The sequence below is a fragment of the Balaenoptera physalus genome (genome assembly GCF_965194825.1).
Source record: "Balaenoptera physalus genome assembly, chromosome: 3".
Classification (NCBI taxonomy): domain Eukaryota; kingdom Metazoa; phylum Chordata; class Mammalia; order Artiodactyla; family Balaenopteridae; genus Balaenoptera; species Balaenoptera physalus.
In genome coordinates, this window is record NC_138890.1 from 19,332,798 (window position 1) to 19,354,658 (window position 21,861).

At 34.3% G+C, this 21,861-nt stretch overlaps 1 protein-coding gene across 5 annotated transcripts in view; it reads left to right on the forward strand.

The window, feature by feature from the left end:
* The window catches only part of CNOT6 (CCR4-NOT transcription complex subunit 6), a 67,158-nt gene extending 54,578 nt beyond the window's left edge, over positions 1-12,580 (forward strand). For 4 of the 5 annotated variants that reach the window (XM_082453524.1, XM_082453525.1, XM_082453527.1 and 1 more), the window contains 5 exons: positions 773-927; positions 1,665-1,819; positions 2,744-2,974; positions 5,807-6,009; positions 8,002-12,580. In XM_082453524.1, the coding sequence (XP_082309650.1) occupies positions 773-927; positions 1,665-1,819; positions 2,744-2,974; positions 5,807-6,009; positions 8,002-8,214 (957 nt within the window). In that variant the 3' untranslated portion in view covers positions 8,215-12,580. The remainder of the gene's footprint in view (positions 1-772; positions 928-1,664; positions 1,820-2,743; positions 2,975-5,806; positions 6,010-8,001) is intronic. The other variant, XM_082453526.1, reaches the window with a different exon arrangement.
* The last annotated feature ends 9,281 nt before the right edge of the window (positions 12,581-21,861 follow it).

The following is a 21,861-nucleotide window of genomic DNA, read 5'->3' on the forward strand; positions in this document are numbered from 1 at the left end:
AGAAATGCCCCAACATTGATCAAGCAAGGAACAGCTTGGGAACGCACTACACTGACACATTTGAAGTCCTAGCTTTAGCAGTTCTTAAAATATGGACTTTTTCTGTATTTAGTGAATTCTGGGAGCATTCACTGCCTGCTGTGCTTTGTAGCAGTGTGCTGCCAAATTAAGCAAATGGGTTAAGCTGGGTTTTAAGTGTTTGCTATGACAGCTAAATGTTTACTTTTTCCTCCCTGATGCCCCTGTACACTATGTTTTAATTGGGTGGCAATGTTACTGAAATTGTGGCACTATCAATGTATAATTTTGCTTTACTACCAGTGGTAATTGAATAGTTAGGTCAAAGTGGAAAGGGCATTGAACCTGGTGCACAGTAACTGGGTTCTCAGTCCAACTCTCATAATAACTTAGATGACCTTGGGCAAGTCACTCTCCTTGTGGCATGAAATTTGATCTGTGGAGTTCCTGTTACCTCTCTGATTTTTGTTCTACGCCAATTCTAAAATATAAGGAAATATATATGCACAGGGGTGTATGTCTATCTATTCTTTACTCCTAAACAACAAAGAATTGACCTTATCAACTGGTACCTGTAAAATGACAAGTAGGTGTTCTGATTGGTTTCAGGTAAATTACATCGAAAAAATGTAATTCTTCATTCTGCAGATCAGTCCTTTGAAATTATTTTAAGCTCTCAAACTGTACATATAAAGGTAATGCATAGGACTGATTTTTGTCTTATGAAATAACTCTGCTATTTACAATTTTTCAGGAGGTTGAAACAGAACAGTATTACAGTTTTTTTCTGGTAGAACTGAAAGAACGTGGCTATAATGGATTCTTTAGTCCTAAATCTAGAGCTAGGACAATGTCAGAACAAGAAAGAAAACATGTTGATGGCTGTGCAATATTCTTTAAGACAGAAAAGTAAGTCGTCTTCTTTCTTTCTTTCTTTTCTTTTTTTTGGCTGAGCCACATGGCATGCAAGATCTTAGTTCCCAGACCAGGCATCGAACCTTGCCTCCTGCAGTGGAAGTGCAGAATCCTAACTACTGGACCGCCAGGGAATTCCCAGTCATCTTATTTCTTAAAAAGAAAACTTTCTCTGTTTGCAGGGTGGGGGCCAAGGGAATGGAAATTAGTTGGCAAGTAAGAGAATGAGGCGTTACATTATTACTCAAGAAAACAGTACTGTTGACTTAGAGGGTTTTGTTTTGATTCATCAGAAATAGTGTTTTGGAGGACATGTTGAAAGTGCTGCTGTTTCTTCAGGTGTTTGCTAGGGTTTAACTCCAATTGTTACTTGAAACACCTTGTAATTGCATTCCCTCTGGGATGGTGGAGAGATTCTTAAGCCTGTACTTAGGAAGAGAATTATTTTAAAATTATAAGATGGAATTTTCCAATGTGAAACCTAAACAGAAGATGACTACATTATCTTAAGTTGTAAAAGTTTATCAAAATGTTATTTGTATCCGTAACAGACTGAGAACAACTTAAATGGACATGGGAAGCTTGGTGTTAAGTGTGGAGGATTTTCCATAATGTAATTTACATGCCATCATATCTGTTAAGGAAGTTTGGGAAAATTGCATTTTCCACAAAGCTAATTTCTTGGTATTCTCAATTTTATATTTATGTGTGTGTTTTTGTTTTTGTTTTAGATTTACTTTGGTTCAGAAACACACTGTTGAATTTAATCAGCTAGCAATGGCAAATTCAGAAGGGTCTGAAGCTATGCTGAACAGAGTCATGACAAAAGATAACATTGGAGTTGCTGTACTGCTAGAACTTCGAAAGGAATTGATTGAAATGTCATGTGAGTGACCTTTCCACTTCCTATGAAATTGACCTCCAAAATTTAATAGAAAACAGAAAATTTGTTACGTATTAATAGTCTTTTCTAACACCTGAAGAAACTCAGAATTTAAATCTTAGATTCTAAAACCTTATATCCATTTATCTTTACCACAAAGCTCAAGATGAGGAAGCATTGCCCAGAAAAGTATTTCAAATCTTAAAAGGGGTAAAGCCAAAGGAAAAAAACAGCTTTCTTTTCTCCTCAAGAATTTTTCACATAAAATGCTGAAGTAAATATTAGTTAAAATAGCTGCTCAGAGAGAAGAACTCCATACACTTATATAATTTCTTGGCAACAAGAATATTCTGTATGCTGACTTCTTCTCTTCCTGACCTTTTTAGTCATTATTTTAAAGGTCTTGAGTTTTGGAGAAATGGACCACTTATTTCAAATTAAATGTATATTTAGAGTGACCATCATGCTAAGAACTGAAACTTCTGTCACTTGAGGAACAGCTGGAAATGGGGATATTTAATCTGAGGGATAGAAAAGATGAAAGATGGAACTTAGTGACTATCTTAAATATATCTTAAGAAAAAGGGTGTCAATTTAATTTTATGATGCTCAATTTAGGACATCTAGAAGACCAGAAGTTTTAAGGAGATGGAACTATTTAAAAATCAAGCTGTCCCAAATAGAATGGGCTGTCTCTGTTCAAGTAGTGAATACCCTATGCTGGAAGTACTCAACTGAGAGGTTAGATGTCTATTTCTCAGGTTTGTTGTAGGGTAGATTCAGTCATCAGGTGGGAGATTGTTAACTAAATTTTAGCCTTCTTTATTATTCCCAAGATTCTGAGATATTACTTGCTTTCAGACCCTGTGAGCATATATGGGGTTATGGACAGGTTTTGTTTGTTTGTTTTCTTTTTATCTAATATAGCTGGAAAGCCACATCTTGGAACAGAAAAACAACTTATTCTTGTGGCTAATGCTCATATGCACTGGGACCCTGAATACTCTGATGTGAAGTTGGTTCAAACAATGATGTTCCTCTCAGAAGTGAAGAACATCATTGATAAAGCCTCGAGAAGCCTCCAGTCCAGTGCATTGGGAGAATTTGGAACTATTCCACTGGTGTTGTGTGCAGATCTTAATTCTTTGCCGGACTCTGGTAAAAACAAAACAAAACAATTCTATTTTATATAGAATACTTATTGACTTAAAATGTTTTTGTAATGTGTTGTTTCTGATAATTACAAATTTAGTCAAAATGAAAATTCAATTTATAGTGGCAGCTATGAATCAGGTTAAAAAAAATGTGTTGTGGAGTAGGGGAACCATTTTGAAAATGAAATGGTATTATGAAAAACCTCAGGAGGAAGGATGTTAATCATCTTCAGTAAACATGTAGGTGATAACTTGAAGTAACTTATTAAAGAACATATAATTGTATTTCATTATCCCCAGGTTATATGTAATGCACACTCTGAAAAGGTTATTAAGACAGACTCTTTGGGATTCCAGCATGTGGTAATAAAATCCAGTTTAAATTTAACCATATATTAAAGGATCTCCAGTTTTGGTGGGCTTGATTAGAAAAATACACCTGAGGTGGAAATTGAGAGTTTTTTATTTACACAGATCAGGCAAGTGATTTTAACAAAAAAAGATCAAGAATCTTGATTTTTAATCACAAAGTAGAAGATTACAGAAAGCCTTATTCTTAAATACTTTTCCATAGATAGTACAGTGAGTAAAAACCATAGTCCTTGTAATATCAAACTGAGTATTTCTTTTTGTCTTTTAGCTCCTTGTTTATACTTTCTCACATGCACAAGAATACTTTTCCTTGGACTTACATGCATGCAAGAATGTGCACATTCACACATACACACACACATTCACACACTTGGAGTGGTTAAATTCAGTAGCACATCACTGCTATCGCAATAGATGAGAGAATAGATAATAAGTTAGAAACTATGTTAAAATTCGTTTTCAGGGGAAATAAAGGTGTCTAAGATCCATAATTCTTCTTTCAAAGCCATCTGGGGATTACCGGCAATTTCTCTACATGCTTTGCATCCTCTTTTTAGCTACAAAGTATCTGAGGGGCCAAGAGAGACTCTTGTCAAATAATGCAGACCTTAGGACCTATTTCCATGTTACAAAATATAGTATTTTAATAGCAAACACATGGGAAAATGTCCAGTCTTGTTAACTAATTAAATGAAAGTTAAATATTTGCAGAACCCATCTTATGCTTCGCATATTGGAAAAATAGTGTCCAGGGATGGTGAAGTTGTTCTGTAACTCTTTCAGAGTTGGCTGTGTGTGTGTGTATACATTTTTCATTTTCACCAAGAACTTTATTGAACAGCATATTCACCATTTTGTTCCACTACCTTCTGCCATTTTTTAGGGAACTTCATAATTCCATCTTCCCAAAACTTTTTATCTTTTTGAGCAAAGAACTATTCCAGGTGCCTTTTACAGTCTTCCAGGGAATTGAAATTTTTTCCATTAAGAGAATTTTGTAAAGACTGAAATCAATGGAAATCCGAAGGTGCAATGTCTAGTGAATATGGCCGATGAATCAGAACTTCCCAGCCAAGCTGTAACAGTTTTTGCCTGGTCATCAAAGAAACATGCAGTCTTGCATTATCCTGATGGAAGATTATGCGTTTTCTGTTGACTAATTCCAGACGCTTTTTGTCGAGTGCTGCTTTCAGTTGGTCTAATTGGGAACAGTACTTGTTGGAATTTAATCGTTTGGTTTTCCGGAAGGAGCTTATAATAGAGGACTTCCTTCCAGTCCCACCATATATACAATATCATCTTCTTTGAATGAAGACCGGCCTTTGGTGTGGTTGGTGGTGGTTCATTTTGCTTGCCCCACGATCTTTTCCGTTCCACATGGTTGTACAGTATCCACTTTTCTTCAGCCGTCACAATTTGTTTTAAAAACGGAACATTTTCATTATATTTCGGTAGAGAATCACTCGCGGAAATTGGTCAAGAAGGTTTTTTTCACTTATGTGGAGCCCAAAAATCAAAGCGATTAACATAACCAAGCTTGTGCAGATGATTTTCAACGCTTGATTTGGATATTTTGAGTATGTTGGCTATCTCCCTCATGGTACAACGTTGATTGTTCTCAGTTAATGTTTCTATTTGATCGCTATCAACTTCAACCGATCTACCCGACTGTGGAGCATTATCCAGTGAGAAATCTGCAGCACGAAACTTTGCAAACCACTTTTGACACGTTCAGTAAATCACAGCACGTTCTCCATACACTGCACAAATCATTTTTTTGCGTTTCAGTTGCATTTTTACCTTTGTTGAAATAATAAGGCATAATATGCTGAAAATGTTGCTTTTTTTCTTCCATCTTCAATATTAAAATGGCTACACAAAAATTCACCAATTTTGAGAAGTTTTTTTTTAAATGCACGCTGATATGACAGCTGTCACATACAATCTAACAAAATCGTTTCGAATGAAGTTAAGTGCTACTGGAGCCATCTTACAGAAAACACTGAAAGAACTTTTTGGCCAACCCAATGTATATTTAGGCACAATGAATCCTAATCTTGGTATTTTATACTAAGCATAGCAGAAACCTACATGCTAAGATGTTGATTATAGTATTCATTTTTTTTTTAAGGTAGAAATAACATGAATTTAAAAAGAATAAGGAACTAGCTTAAATACTATACATCAGCCCAGTTGTATTATGCAATCATTAAAAAAAAATAATTGAGAAGACATATGAACATAAGTTCATGTGATACAGTATAGAATATTCAGTATACTATGATTAAAACCATGTAAAAATGGGTTTATACAAGTTTTGGCAAATGTGAAAAACAGTGAAACATTTTAGAAAGTGGGACTATGTATGATTTAAAACTTTACTACAGAATTATGTTTTTAGTTATGTGTTGTACACTGTGTATTATACTTGACAGTGCAAAAAGTACATTTATTTTCATTATAGGTGTTGTGGAATATTTGAGCACTGGTGGAGTAGAAACAAATCATAAGGACTTTAAGGAACTGAGATATAATGAAAGTCTTACAAAATTCAGCTGTAATGGGAAAAATGGGACAACCAATGGAAGGATCACTCATGGTTTCAAGTTGAAGAGTGCCTATGAGAGTGGCCTGATGCCTTACACAAATTACACGTTTGATTTTAAGGTGAGTTCAGAGATAATAAACTTTTTAAAGCCTTCATTTTTTTAAAGTGTCTTATAACTTTATGATGGCTTTAAATGTTAATGCTCAGAATGGGATTAAGCCATCTCGAATTAGTTGACAGCAGCATTCTTTTATTACTCTTAATGTAGAATTCCACGTGATTAGAGTCCCATCCCTACTTTATAGATACCTATTAGAATCATTTCCAAGGTAAGAAATCAGATGAAATAATGATAGTAAATCCTGAGTTAACTGTCACCTTTTTGGGACAATTTTTTTTTTATATAGGCTCATTACTAACAGCTGGATATGCAGGACCATCGTATTTAATTTGCTGTCAGTTGAGATGAGGTGTTCCATCTCTATTTCAGTTTAACTGAAACTATACTGCTTGAGAACCCAAATGTCGTTTATTATTAGCCATTTTAAAATTTCTAGTATATATATTATTTATATGCCTTGTTACAATTAATGGATTACAATATGGAGCCTTTTCCTTAGTAATTCTCCTCATTTTTATTATCTGTGGTTGTTTAGGACTTGAGTTCAACTGTCCTTTTTAGCTACCTTTTTCATTTATGCTCTCTAAAATCCTAGTTTTCCATTTCTAACCTGCTGAGAAAATAATCATTCGGGTTAGATTGTCTATTAGAATAGTGTAAATACTTGTGTTAACTGGTTCTTAATTTTAGAGGGGAGGTTGTTTAGACTCCTTTGAGAAACTGTTGAAAACTGACAATTTTTTTTTATTTGGCTTTGTAGGATCCACAGTACTGTAGATAATGATTTAACCCTGGGAACAGATGAGTGTGTAGAGTTGAAGAGAGACTGGAGTAGACTGGGGAAAACTAACATGTAAATGACAGTAACCAGAGAGGTGGAAAACCAGGACAGTATAGGAACTTAAATGCCAAGGAAAGTAAGCCTTTCTAGGGAAAGAGGTGTGAGTGTTAAGCTTCAGAAAGATATTGATAAGAGTTGTTTCGCTGGAGAGCTAGTCAGAGAAACTAGAATATGATGAGTTGGAGAATAACTGAGCAATGATGTAGGAAAAACCAACTTTTAGATTCTTATTTCAAGCAGGTTGATTGAAGAAGAGGTGAGGGTGATAATTAAAAGGTGGGAGAGATTAGGGATTTTTTTTTTCCTCTTGTTCCTGCTCCTGATAGAAAGTTAGGAAGAAGACTCTTGAACATGCTTAAATGCTCTTGGCCAAGAGCATGTAAAGGAGAGTCTGAAGTTATAGGGAGGCAGTTATAGGGAGGAAAGGAGCAAACCAGGAGTAACCTAGCTGTGTGCCAGATGCTGTGCCAGGGTACTGTTGAGGGTGTTAAGAGCAGAGACAGCCTGGCCCTCGTGGAATCATGATCTGGTGGGAGAGATAGGTCTCAACCACACAAATGAGTATATAGTTACACCTTGGGGTGTGCGTTAGCAAGGGAAAAGAATCAGAGGTGGTAGGAACTATTAAGTGGGTGAGGGCAGGATTCAGGAAGGCCTTGGGAAAGTGATTAAACTTGGCACTTGAAGGTTGAGAAGGAGTTAGCCAGTTGACAAGTAGAAGATAGTGTTCCAGGCATGTGTGGAGGCCCTGGGGCAGGAAAGAGCTTGGTGCCTACAAGGAATGTACCCCACTTCACACACACCTCCCTACTCCCCAAAAAGGGCTAGTATGGCAATGGAGTAGTGAGCAAGGAAAAGTGTCACAAATTAAGTTAGGAAAGAGAAGCAGAGGCCCTGTCATGAAGGATTCTTTAGGTCTTGTTAAAGATTTTGAAAAGATCCAGATAGGAGGAAGAATGATTATCATCCCTAAACTTTCTTCATTCTCACATTTGGGGATGCCATTTGGTTTAGGTAGTTTTGCCTTTTCCTACAGGCTAATAAGTTTCTTTGTTTGACTCTAAGGATATGTCTTGAAAGTTCTCAGTATTCAAGTGTTATCTTATGTGGGGCCTTGTCTTTTTTTTCTTTTTACCTTCTGTTTTTCAGGGTATAATTGACTACATCTTCTATTCTAAACCTCAGCTGAACACTTTAGGCATCCTGGGACCTCTGGACCACCATTGGCTAGTTGAGAACAATATCAGCGGCTGCCCACACCCACTCATCCCCTCTGACCACTTCTCACTTTTTGCACAACTGGAGCTCTTACTGCCTTTCCTGCCCCAAGTTAATGGCATTCACCTTCCTGGCAGGAGGTAGTCAAGTACCTTCAGAGGATGACCTCAGTTTCACTCATAAACTCGTAAAAAATCTGAATATAGGGGAGTGAGGTATGGCCACTAGGGATTTTTTTTTTTCTTAATAATTTGAGTTTTCAATCTGATTATTTGATAAGGATATAGTATGAAAGCCAGGTGCTAGCAAACAGACAAATTCTGAGCCCGATATGCTTTATATACTGTTAGACAGGGACTGGTGTGTTTGCACCTATCTTTAATTTGTTACAAGTAATTTTCCTGTTTCTTCTATCCAATATAATATTTTCATGCCTTGAAATAGGAAAATGTTTGAACAGCATATTCTCTTTGCACAGAAATCTGTAGCACTACTTTTTTGAGGCCAGTAATAACATCCAGAGATCATTCTTCCATACTTTACTCCCTCCTTTTTCAGACTTGTTTGTAAAATATAGAATTTAAATTTAGCCTTTATGATTGTATATGATCCATAGAAGACCTGATTTATGAAATTTTGTACTAAAAAAATCAGATTTGGAAATGATTGTATTGTAATCTAAGGCTAAGTTTTTTTTACCTGTTTCATGTGTTATAAAGGCCAGCTTGTAAAAGAAGTTGCAACAGACTTTCTCTGCTGATGATTTGCACTGTTAGGGTTTTGTTAGCCCTTTTGTACTACTTTGTTTTTAAATTGAGAACATTGCTCTTTAAATCTAAATCTGTTTAAAGTTTAGGACATTTTCTTGGACCAGAGGCAACTTACCCATGAATTCCTGGGTTTTTACAAAAAACTATCTACCAGGACAGATAAGCTGAGCAGTGAATGATCTGTAGGCATTATGGACTGAATGTAATGGTTGATATATGTACATTCTGATATTTTTAAATCCTCAGCTTTTTTAAGTTACAGAATTACAGCTGCTTAGGGACAGCTTCTTAACTCCTTTTTGAGACATTTCCTGTCCTATCTCCACTGTGCCTGCCTGAATTTGTTCTCACCAAGCACTGCCTGTGCATGCAGAGAAAATCTGTGCATCCTCTTTTATATTTTTAAATACTGTTTAACATTTGTCAGAGTTTTATGAAAATGCTTTTGTATGGGCTGTGGCTTTTTTTCCATTGTGAAGCATTGAATATCACATTTTGGAACATGTTCATAGGGTGGGTCCCTGGGTCTTTACTCACCAGACCCAAGCACTGCTTCTTGGTGTCATTGCACAGTGCTGTTCATCACCCAGAGTACTACTATCATGTGAATTCTTTTTGTTTTCCATGTATTCCTTAGTTTCCTTGTTTTTTAGAAATCATTCCTTTAAAAAAAAAGTAATTTTCCGTTTATGAAGCAGTATAAAATAAATGAGATGTACTTTCAAAACAGGTCCCTAAGACAATACTTCAGATCATTTTAAAAGTGACTAAGTCATTTTAACATGTCAACCAAGATAAAAGTTATATTATACCTTGTATTTTGCCCATAGTGCTGTTAGTAGAGATTAAAGCCAGCTTTAACTTTGCAAAGTTAACTCCTATATGTTCTGTTCTCATTCATTCATTCTCTCAAAAAAATCAAATGAATTCACAGGGAACTTGGTCTAACTGCTTTTGTTTCAACTGCAGGCAGGGGAGCAAAAGGACACCATGTATGTGAGCATTAAGAAAAGAAATTGTTGAATGTTAATAACAGTTTTTATACAGAGAGTGAGTCATTTTGGATAATGACTTAAAATTTTATGAAAAATGTTTAGCACTTAAATGTGCTTATTCTGTTTTTAAGAGAAAATAAAATCACATACTGTTTAAGTAAATGATTCTTTTTTTTTTTTTCTTTTTCTTTTTCTTTAAAAAAAAAGAAAAAATTCTCCAAAAGGTTTTGATCTTGAATCTTTGTCTGGGACCTGGTTTTTCCTTTGAAGGTTTTTTTTTTTTTTTTTTTTTTTTTTAACATTTTGTTGTGATGGTTTTTTATTTTTTGCTTTTTGTTTTAAGTTGTGCTGGCACCGAACACATCCAGTCTATAGTCAGTACATTGGAAAGTTGGTATTACTGATATAGAACCAATGCATAACTTTTATGGGGTTTCTTTTTGGGTTTTTTGTTTTGTTTGTAAAGTGTGAATAAAAGGTGTGTTTACTCATTTATCCTAAACACTGTGTTGGTAATGTGCATCATGACAATTTCCAGCAAGGGCAAGCTGGAGCTGGTTGGACTGATGAGATGAAGGAAACTGCTTTTCCTGTGATCTGCATTATGTAATAACAGGTCCAGAGAGCTTTATGGAAGGGGAAGGGGAGAAGCACTTACTCTGTTTATGGAGGATATATTCTTTTCATAGATGCTGGAACTAGAGTGCACTTGTTAGATGCTAAAGGTTTGAGCTTTACACAAAATGTTTTCATCTGTGTTTGTTATTGTCTACAAAATATTTGAATTTGGTGGCAGCATAGTAAGATATAATGGCCTGTTACGTCTTGAAAATATTTGTTCTTGCCTCTTCTAGGCAGACTGCATTCTGTGGCAGACTACCTTCTGTGGGTCAGTTTGAACAGCTTCTCCACCTTATTAGATAGTGATAAATTGAACCAAGAGTGTAGATTTACAATTGTAACCTTTAAAAGAGAGAAAAATATTTTAAGTCTATAGGGAATAAATGGTCACACCAAAATAGACTGTTAAGCAAGCATTTGTGTTTTAAATATTTTCTGTGTCCTGAATAATTTCCAATAATCCATACTCCCTAAAATGCAATAAAAACTAGTATGTTTTCACAGTATAGGTTTTCTTCAAAAATTCTGTAACAAATACATTTAATGTGGTGTTGCCATAATGTAATTTCAGTATTCTTTCTGGATAAATCCATTTTATGAATGTTTTACAGAAAATTTGGGGTATATTTTCTGTTTTTAATGATCAGAAATTTGGAGGCGATCAGTTCCTTGTAAATCTCTTGAAGTACAGTTTACTGTATTAGTGATAATTATTTATGCTTTAAGAATTTAAACAATGTTCATCAAAATTAATTTATGGCATAATTTAAACTAAAGTTGTAGAAATAAATTGTTGATTGCAACTTTAATAGTCCTAGAAGATAGGCAGGGAACATCTCCAAGAAATGTGCTTTTATTTTTACTTGATTTGGTGACAGCCAGGAAAACTTATTTTGAGTTAGCACTTTGAAACCTAAGGACATTATTAAATTGGGTGGCATGCACTTCTAAATGTTGAAATTAAAATTTCAAAGCTCTTAAAAGATTTCTGGTTTTCAATAATAAATTCCAATTTTAGTATTCCACTTTTTACTATTTAAACTTATGGAATTAGTTTCCATAGTGACTTTTAAGGTTTTGGGGTCATGCTATATAAGTATAAAAGCCAACCTAAGCAAAACAGTTATAGCAATTTGCTCTTTTAATGAACCAATAAGAATACCCAGTACAAATGCTGCAGATAATTCAAAGAAAACCTTTAGCAAGTGTTTCTCCCCTACTTGTAAACAGTATTTTGAGATGTTCACTTTGCTCTTCTTTTTGGTTACATAAATTTTAGTAACCAGTGTGTTGAAGTAGTGTTTAAAATAGAATATCTAGTCTTTATTTACAGTACATTAAATTGTGTAATGCACTGGACTAAGTTTTGTTTACCATTCATGTAACAAAACCCAGCACATTATCTGCACTAAGCTCAAAGAATGTCCCATTTGCCTAGGCAGCTCTTTGATAAGGGTAGTGGGAAACTGAATATGACCTATGGACTGGTGGTAACAAGGGCTTTTACTCTTCTTTTCAGTGGAACCTTCTTGGTCAAATTGTAACTAGCTAGTATTATATTTATATACAGGGTCTCTTTTCTTTACCGATGTATTTTCCTACTCATAGTCAACCAATAAATTCAATTACCTGTTTCAAATATTTTTAAAGTGTAATTTGTATAGCTGTAGTATTGAGGTTTGAGAAAATATGTGTTAATCAGCAGACCACCTATTTAAAATTCTGAGTCATCTGGGACAGGGTTATAACTCACCCTTTGAAAGGGAAGAGTGAATGGGGACACTGCCATGATATAGGGAGATGGTGCAAACTTAAGGATCTCCTTATTGGCTGTGTTATTCTGCATAACACTCATATGTTTGCCAAAGTTCAATTTTATATTTAGGCAACTGATGATCCTTTTGTATTTAGGAATTTTGTTGTTGTTACCATATACCTCATAGTATAAGAAATGGGCTCATGTGTCTTTCATCCTTTGGAAGGAGGTTGGCATATTTTGAATAAATGCTTTTAATACAGTAGCAAACATTGTATTGGTGGGGTTATATTAATTCATTAAATGTTTTAATTGTTACATGTATAGTTTGTTGTATATATAAACTTTAAAATTGTCTGACTTCCCAACTCTTCAGAGCATTGAGTCCATTTTTAGAAACTACTTCTTTAACAAGTAAATGTAAATTTTTATATAGATGCTGGGAAAAAAATCCTTTAAAATCACAGCACAATTAGATAAAATGAATGTTTGCTGAGATGTCCAGTTTTTAAAGTAGGCATTTTCTTACCTAATCCTTAATATATAATTTTATCTCTATAACAGAAGTCTTGTTCTTCCTTATGATTGCCAAAAAAATGTTGTAGAAATTAATGAAATATGCCCATATTTATAAATTCTAGTTAATGTTCTGTAAAGGAACAAGTGTCTAAGGAAACATGAACTGAAATATATGCAATAAAGTTTTTAGGTTTTAGGTAACAATTTTATATATATTGAGAATTCCCTTCTTTGAGTATTATTTATGTATTCAAATTTAAATTGAGTTTAAAATAAGCTTTCATAAATACTTTAAAGGCAATTTTAATATACAGGTTATATATTATAAGAATCCTATAGAAGATAGTTTTTACTAGAATTTTACAAGAATTTTAGGCTATTTCTATAAGTTAATAATTTGCTCCAAATAATAAAAAATGTTCTAAATAGATTGTTCCTCAAATGAGTCTAACCAACTAGTCTATAGCTAGGAATTGAGAAGACTGCTGGATTACCAGGTGACTTGAAGACCAGTTTCTACAGTTACTTTAGCAACATTGACAGTTTAATAAATCAAATGAGTAGGGAGATGTCCATTTTCTCATTTTCTTTGAACTGCACACTTCTGTTCACTCTAATCTACTCAAAAGCTATTAAATTATTTTGGGCCCATTGTGAGAAACTTTGTTCGCTACACCAACATGACTACTAGAGGTGGTGGTCTCAAGAGCTCCTACTGCCAGATACTTTTCAGGCTTACTAGCAAAGTGAATTTAAGCTGTGGGGTCCCAGAGAGCCAACTCAGCATGACTGCTTCATTAATTTATTAATGACTTTTGACTGCCAACCCTATAGCCCTGGTGATTTCAGTATCTCCCCTTCATGGCAGTCCTGCTAGTGCTATTTTTTCCCAAGCTTTGTGTAATTCTTGAAAGCCTGATCCATGAAAGACATTGAAAAGGGACGCTGGTGTGATCAAATTCAGGCAGAAGAAAGCTGCAAAATGCAGGACTTGCTTTCCTTTTAATATTCATACTGATGCAGGTGGCTGCTTCTCAGAGCAGTGATGTAGGTGTGAGGGGTATATGCTCACATTCTGAGCTTTATATAGGGAGTTACCATCTCCCCTCCCCATTAACAAGATGCTTGCTAGTGGTGACTTTGAACAGACCTGATGAGTGGGAGGACTATATGTAATTAGTCCATTGCGATGAATCAGAGTTGTCCTTAATCTACTTTTCCTAGTCACCATACTGATCAGTACTTATTTAGAATTTCTTCTTGTCAGATACTATGTTTAGATTGGAAATAGAGATTTATCAGACGTTCTCTGACTTCAGGTTGTACATTGGTCATTATAATCTAGTGTTATAATGTGCGAAAGATACACCAGGTATGGAGGGAGCAAATCTCTGTCTACATGGGTCTATAAAGCCTTCCAGGTGACTGTAGAACTGGTTTTGAAGGACTAAGAACTTGTTTACTGGATGAATAATAGGAGCTGTATTAAATGCCTTTGTGAAATGTGTATAGCTATGAATGGAATGGATTTTGAACATGATGAAGGTCTTTCAGTGGGAAGTGCGCTAGTGGAGTGTCTGGAACACAGTGGGCACCTTTGAACTTTGAACCATGTACTGAAGTATGAACTTCATCCTGTAGGTGGTGGTAAAGAACCACACAGGGTTTTAAATGGGAGTAGCATTACCCAGTTTGTGTTTAGAAAGGTCATTCTAGCAGTGTTGTGGAGAGTGGATTAAAACAGTGACTAGTTAGCTGGTTTCTGATGTGGTCCAGTTGACAGATGATAAGCTGAGGACAGCTTGCAGAGCAGTAAGAGTAGAAATGAAGGGAAACTTGACACATTTAGGAAATAGAATCAATAAAAACCTTGATTCCTGCCTCATTCATGGGAGAAAAGACAGGTAAGTGAGTTTTGTTCATTCATTATTTCCATTAGGCAAATCCTGACTCACCATCTCATGTCTTTATCACCAAGGGCCTTGTTTTTCCTTTACTGACCTCACCAAAACATTTAGTCAAACAAATTTGTTTCTCAAACTGCATTTGACTTCATTTCCCATTATAATTCATTCAGATTTTAGTCTGCAGGAGAGATCCAATGTGCCCCTACTAAGACAGTTAAGTAATTCTGGAAAATAATAAAAGCACTTGATGCTAATTTGATTATTTCAGCCTGTTTCCTTTAGGCTTTTTTGTATTCTTGAAAATGCCTTATGTGTAAAAAGACTGCCTGTCAGAGATCACTAGGTAAGATTATTCATTAGAAGATGCTTCAATAGAGAAGTACATAAATGGAAGGAATCCAGCAATTCTAAACCCACTTAAGTTTCCCCTCATGCAATGAATTAGACTGTGTTGTTCAATATGGTACCCTCTAACCACATGGCTTTTGAGCACTTGAAATATGGCTAGTGTGAATGGAACTGTAAAATGGTTTTTGTTAAATGAAACTATTAATTTTGATAGGACCATATTTCCCTTTATCTGTTGCATTGTGTAAGATAAGGAACTAGTGTATTGCTTGTTTGTATTATGCATAAACCATCAGTTGATGTCAAAGAATTGGTTCCATTCTAACAATGATTTACTAACCAAAGTAATGTGTTCATTTGAATATTTTATTCAAACAGCATGAGTTACTGTGCCTATGTAAGTCACAGTTAGTAATTAAATTGAGATACCTATATTCATTTTAATATAATTAAATTATGTTTTCTAGTTCAAAAAATATGAACAAATTATTAAATTTAAAATCAGTTCTACTGATATAGAACTGAGCTAGTTCCACAACTGGAAAAGACTGGAAGATAATATCATGAATTTTATGATGAATGATTACTGCAATATGCTGCACCAGAGCAGAAGAAAAACTTCGTGTAAAAAAAATAAAGTGAACAATATTAAGATACATTTTCTTCAAATGCATATTGAATTTAATGTTTCAACAGTCAAAAAAGAATAGATGAAATTAATCACCTGAAATCAGAATTAAAAGTCCAACAGAAAGTTTTTAAACAGTTTATAACAGGATAAGAGCTTATATACTTGGCCAGCTATAAAAGAGCTTGTATTCATGCACAGAAAACAATTTTTCTGTTGGATTTATGGTTTCTATTATGGAAATTTTGTTAGAAAATTACGAGGAAAAGACAGTGTTTTACGAAAATATCTTCTGTTAAGCCAGCAATTACCTATAGAATATAAGACCTTTCTAATAGTACTAAAGATTAGTTGATTCAAAATTGAAAAACTGAAACTATGTTATCTTTAGATGAGCTGTGATGTAAAAGACACTGCCCAGTTAATACTTTGTATGCTTTGTATTAAAGGAGTTCCAATTTTACAAAAAAATATGAATTCTCAGCCTAAAAAAAAAATCACTTGTGGCATGTTTTTGCATCTTTGACATCTGCAGAAGAATTTTGCTAGATACAAAGAAAAAAGTTACTATCGCTGCAGAAAGTGCTTCTGCTATGTTAGGTCAAAAATCTGGATCTCTTGGAATTTTTTAATGAGCCTGGATTTCCCTTACTGTTTTGTTTCACCTAGATGCTTATTGCAAATAAGTTTTCTGAAACAGACTCTGAAAAGTGTCACCATTGTTAAAATTGATCAGTATATATAGGTTCAAATCCAGGAACCATAACCAGTTTGTGATAAAAGACAATTTAACAGTCTTGTCCTCCTTACTAATGCTCATTGGTTGAATTATTAAGAATTTTTAACAATGGTTTACATTTCTATTCCAGTTTCAGATTTTCTTGCAACAAAAGGAATGCCAAGTATTCAGTAATCAAGAGCAAAACATGTCAGTGTAATACACACTTTCTTGCTGATACCACACTGTTTATGAGTAAACCAAAATTAAAACTCCAAGGAAAGGAAAAGCTTATTTGTGACCTTCACAGGTACAAAAGTTTATGTTGAAATCGAAGCATCATGATACGGATCAAGAAATGCTGATTTTGCATAGTTTCTGACATTATAAATTTTCATTGTAATTAGCATTTTGTAAATTTGCTGCAAAAGCTACCAGGAAAATTTGAAAAACACTTAGTTGACACTGAATAAGCTTAGAGTTGCTTTTGAAATTATGCAAATACCCCTCCCTTTGAATTTGATTTAATCTAGAGTTGACACAAGAATTAGTACTTGAGCAGAAAAGTTCTTAACTTGGAGAGAAATTGATAACCTTTTGCTAAAATGTTAAATAGGTTCATATAAAAACATTTTGTTGATATGGATCCAAAAAAATGTTTTAATGATTTTTTGAGTAGTTGATTCAGTTATGGGAAAAGAAGTATATTTGGAGCAATTTGGATATTTGAGTCTACCTTTTCAACTATGAACTCAATTATGAAATTGCAAAAATTATGAAAGAAAATGTTACATTAGAAAATAGTCAATGCAAAAAAGTAAATAAGGAATAAAGGAACAAAAAAGACGTGAGACACTGAAACAAAGAAGTTAAATGGTAGGCAAAAGTCCAATAATAACATTAAATGTGAATGGATTAATCCAGCCAAAAAGTAAGGGATCAGACTGGATAAAAATAAACATGATCCAACTATATGCTGTGTACAGGAGACACTTTAGATTTAAAGATACAAGTAGTGAAAGTAAAAGGATGGAAAAGGATGCGAATAAACTATCAGAAAGTTGGAGTGGCTATACTAATAGATAAAATAGACTTGAAAACAAAATATGTTATTAGAAATAAAAGGGGGCAGTCTGTAATGATGAGCAACACCAATGATAAGCAACCCCAAGCTACATGAAACAAAAACTAACTGGAAGGGAATGATGGACAATCCAACAATGACAGTTGGACACTAATACCCTGCTCTCAGTAGATAGAACAACTGGGCAGATCAACAAAATAAGAGACTTGAACCACACTATAAGGCAACTAGACCTAACAGATATGTGTAGAGCACTCCACGTAACAACACCAGAATACACATTCTTCTCAAGTGCACATGGGACATTATTCAATATTCCATAGGCTACATCATAAAACAAGCTTCAAAATTTAAAAGAACTAAAATCATATAGAGTGTATTCTCCAATCATAATGAAGTTAGATGTAAAGTTGAGAACTTTGGAAATATGTGGAAATTAAACAATACACTCCTAAAACCAATGGATCTAAAAACTCAAAAGAGAAATTAGAAAATACTTTGAAATAAATGAAAAGACATACCAAACCTGGTGGGATGCAGCAAAAACTGCTTAAAGGGAAATTTATAGCTATAAATACATAGATTTATTAAAACAAGAACAACCTAACCTTCCAATTTAAGACACTGGAAAACAAAGAGCAAAGTAAACCCAAAGCAACCAGAAGGAAGAAAATAATGAAGTGGAGAACAGGAACACAATTGAGAAAGGAGCAAAACAAGAGTTAGTTCTTTGGAAAGGTCAGCAAAATTGATCAAAGAACACTCAAATTACTAAAATCAGGAATTAAAGGGGGACATTACTACTAACTTTACAGAAGAAGTGTTATAATGAAATACTATGCTAATGAATTAAATAACATAGACAAATACCTAGAAAGACACATACTACCAAAACTGACTCAAGAAGAAATAGAAAAAATTGTATAAACTTAAAACTTTTTCAAGTAAAGAGGTTGAATTAGTAATGAAAAAAACTATGGAAAGGAAAGCCCAGGCCCAGATGGCTTCACTGGTGGAATTCTAAGAAGAATATCAATTCTTCACAAACTTCCAAAAACCTGAAGAAGGAACACTTCTTAACTCATTCTATGAGGCCAATATTACCCTAATATCAAAACCAGACAAAGCTATCATAAGGAAAGAAAACCACACACTAACATCACTTATGAATATAGATGCAAAATTCTTAAAAAACTAGCAAAACAATCCAGCAAAATGTTAAAAGATCAGACACTATGACCAAGTGGGACTTATCCCAGGAATGCAAGCTTGGCTTAATATCCCCAATTAATGTAATACACTATATCAATAGTTTAAAGGACAAAATGACAGGATTATCAGATTAGGCACGGAAAAGGTATTTGACAAAATTCTACAACACTTCATTTAAAAATAACAAAAACCCACTTGCCAAACTAGGAATGGAAGAGAACTTCCTCAACCTGATAAAGGCATTTACAAAGAACCCACAGCTAACATCCTACTTAATGGTGAAAGACTGAAGACTTTCCCCCTAAGATCAGGAAGAAAAAAAAAAAAAAAATGTCCACTCTTACGACTTATATTCAACATTCTTCTAGATGTTCTAGCCAGGGAAATTAGGCAAGAAAGTGAAATAAAAGGCATTTTTTATTGTTTGTAAAACCGTAAGGCATTTGTTCTTTGGAAAGATCAGCAAAGTTGATGGGCCTTTAACCATACTGTACAGAAAAAAACACTCAATTTACTAAAATCAGAAATGAAAAGGATACATTACTACCAACCCTACAGCATAAAAAGGATTATTATGGAATACCATGAACAATTGTATGCTGATGAATCAGATAACAGTGAAATTGATTGGAGAGGAAAAAGTAAAACTATATTTGGAGGTGACATAATGTACATAGAAAATCTTAGAAGCTGTTACAGTTAACAGGTAAGTTCAGCAAGATTACAGGATAATAAGATCAGTATACAAAAATCAATTGTATTTCTACTCACTAGCCATGAACAATTCCAAATTAAGAAAACAATTTCACTTACAATAGCATTAAGCAATAAAATACTTAGGAATAAATTTAACAAAAGAAATGCAACACTTGTACACTGAAAACTATAAAACATTGAAAAAAGACCTAAGTAAATGGAAAGACATTTCATTTTTATGGATTGAAAAACTTGATACTGTTAGGATGGCAATACTCCCAAAATTGATCTACAGAGTCAATGCAATCCCTAACAAAATCCCATTGGCTTTTTGTTTGTTGCAGAAATTTACAAACTGATCTTAAAAATTCATACAGAAACCTAAGGGACCCCAACAGCTAATCTTGAAAAAGAACAAATTTGGAAGACTCAAACGTCCTGATTTCAAAACTTATTACAAAGCTACAGTAATCAACACAGTGTGGTATTGGCATAAGGAAAGCATATAGATCAATTCAATTGATCTTCAATTGATTTTGAACAAAGGTGCCAAGACACCTCAATAGGGAAAAGAATTGTGTCTCCAGCAAATGATGCTAGACCACTGAATATGTACAAGTAAAAGAATGAAGTTGAACCTCTACCACACACCATATACAGTTAACTCAAAATGAATCAAAAAATCTAAATGTAAAAGCTAAAACTACAAAAACCTTTGGGAAAAGACAGGTAAAAATCTTCATGACCTTAGATTAGGCAATAATTAATTTAGGTAAGACACCTTTTAAAACACAAGCAACCAAAGATAAAAATAGATTACCTGGACTTTATCAAAATTAAAAAATTTTGGGCTTCCCTGGTGGCACAGAGGTTTAGAATCCATCTGCCAATGCAGGGAACACAGGTTTGAGCCCTGGTCTGGGAAGATCCCACATGCTGCGGAGCAACTAAGCCTGTGTGCCACAACTACTGTGCCTGTGCTCTAGAGCCCGCGAGCCACAACTATTGAGCCCGCCCCCCACAACTACTGAAGCCCACGTGCCTAGAGCCCGAGCTCCACAACAAGAGAAGCCACCACAATGAGAAGCCTGTGCACCGCAACAAAGAGTAGCCCCTGCTCGCCACAGCTAGAGAAAGCCCGCGAGCAGCAACGAAGACCCAACACAGCCAAAAATAAATAAATAAAATAAATTTTAAAAAATTAAAAACTTTTGTGCTTCAAAGGGAAAAAAAAGACAACCCAATATTTGCAAATCACGTATGAGTCTAGTCTCAAGCATATATAAAGAACTCTTACAACTCAACAGTGAAAAGACAACCCAATCTAAAAATGGTTAAAGGATTTGAATAAATATTTCTCCAATGAAGAGTGACTTCTAATGGGTATAGTTTCTTTTGGGGCTGATATAAATGTCCTGAGATTAGGTAGTGGTGATGACTGCACTACACTGAATATTCTAAAACCTCTGAATTCACTTTACAGGGGTGAATTTTATGGTATATGAATTATCTCAAAAATAATACATAAATGAATTCATTTTGTATGATTTCTTCTGCAACTTGAATTCTTTGGTCACTATGTTTTTGGGATTAATTCATGCTAATGCATGCAGTTGTAATAGCTGTGGTTAATTTGTTTTCCCTGTAGTATGATATTGTATTGTGTGAATATTCCAAAATATATTTATTCATTCTTCTCTGCAAGTGTCTTTGAGTTGTTTCTAGTTTTCTTCCACGTTCCCCCCACCCGTACAAATCATTCTGCTCTGAATATTCTGGTAGTTGCTGGAGTACAAGAGCTTCTCTGGAGTATAAACTTGAGGGTTGGAATTGTTAGGTGATAGAGCATGCACATGTTTGACTTACTAGGTATGCTTAACTCTGTTCAAAGTGTTTGTTCCCATTTACTCTCCCACGAGCACTTTGTGAGTATTTTTCATTGTTCCACAACTTAGCCTATGCTTGTTTTTGTCTGATTTTTAATTTTTGGCAGTCTGGTGGATATAATAATATTTCATTGTGGTTTCAATTATATTTCAGATTCCTCTTATGATTTTATGCCTATTGAGGGTTTTGTCCTTTTCTGACTGATACGTAATTCTTTACATACTCAGGATACTTACCTTTTATCAGTTATATGTGTTGTGTATATTCTCTCACTTTTAATCTTTTTATTTTTTTGACTTTGTATTTTGAAATGTTTCCAATGTATACTGAAGTCCAGAGAACAACTGAATGAACTCAATTCACCCATCACCAAGCTTTGATTACCATTACATAGCTAATCTTGTTTCAACTATCCCACATGTTGTGCACACCCTAGGTTATTTAAAAGCAAAGTCCAGACATCATATCATTTAATCTGTAAATATTTCAGTACATATTTCAAAGTGATAAGCATTCTTTTAAAAAATATTTATCAGTTTTCAGAATATTGAGTTAATTTCCTTGTGTCTCTAATGGTTACCACATAGACTATTTTCCCCTGTATCAAAATCATATGGATTTGAACATATTTAGTGAATTTCATCCATTGT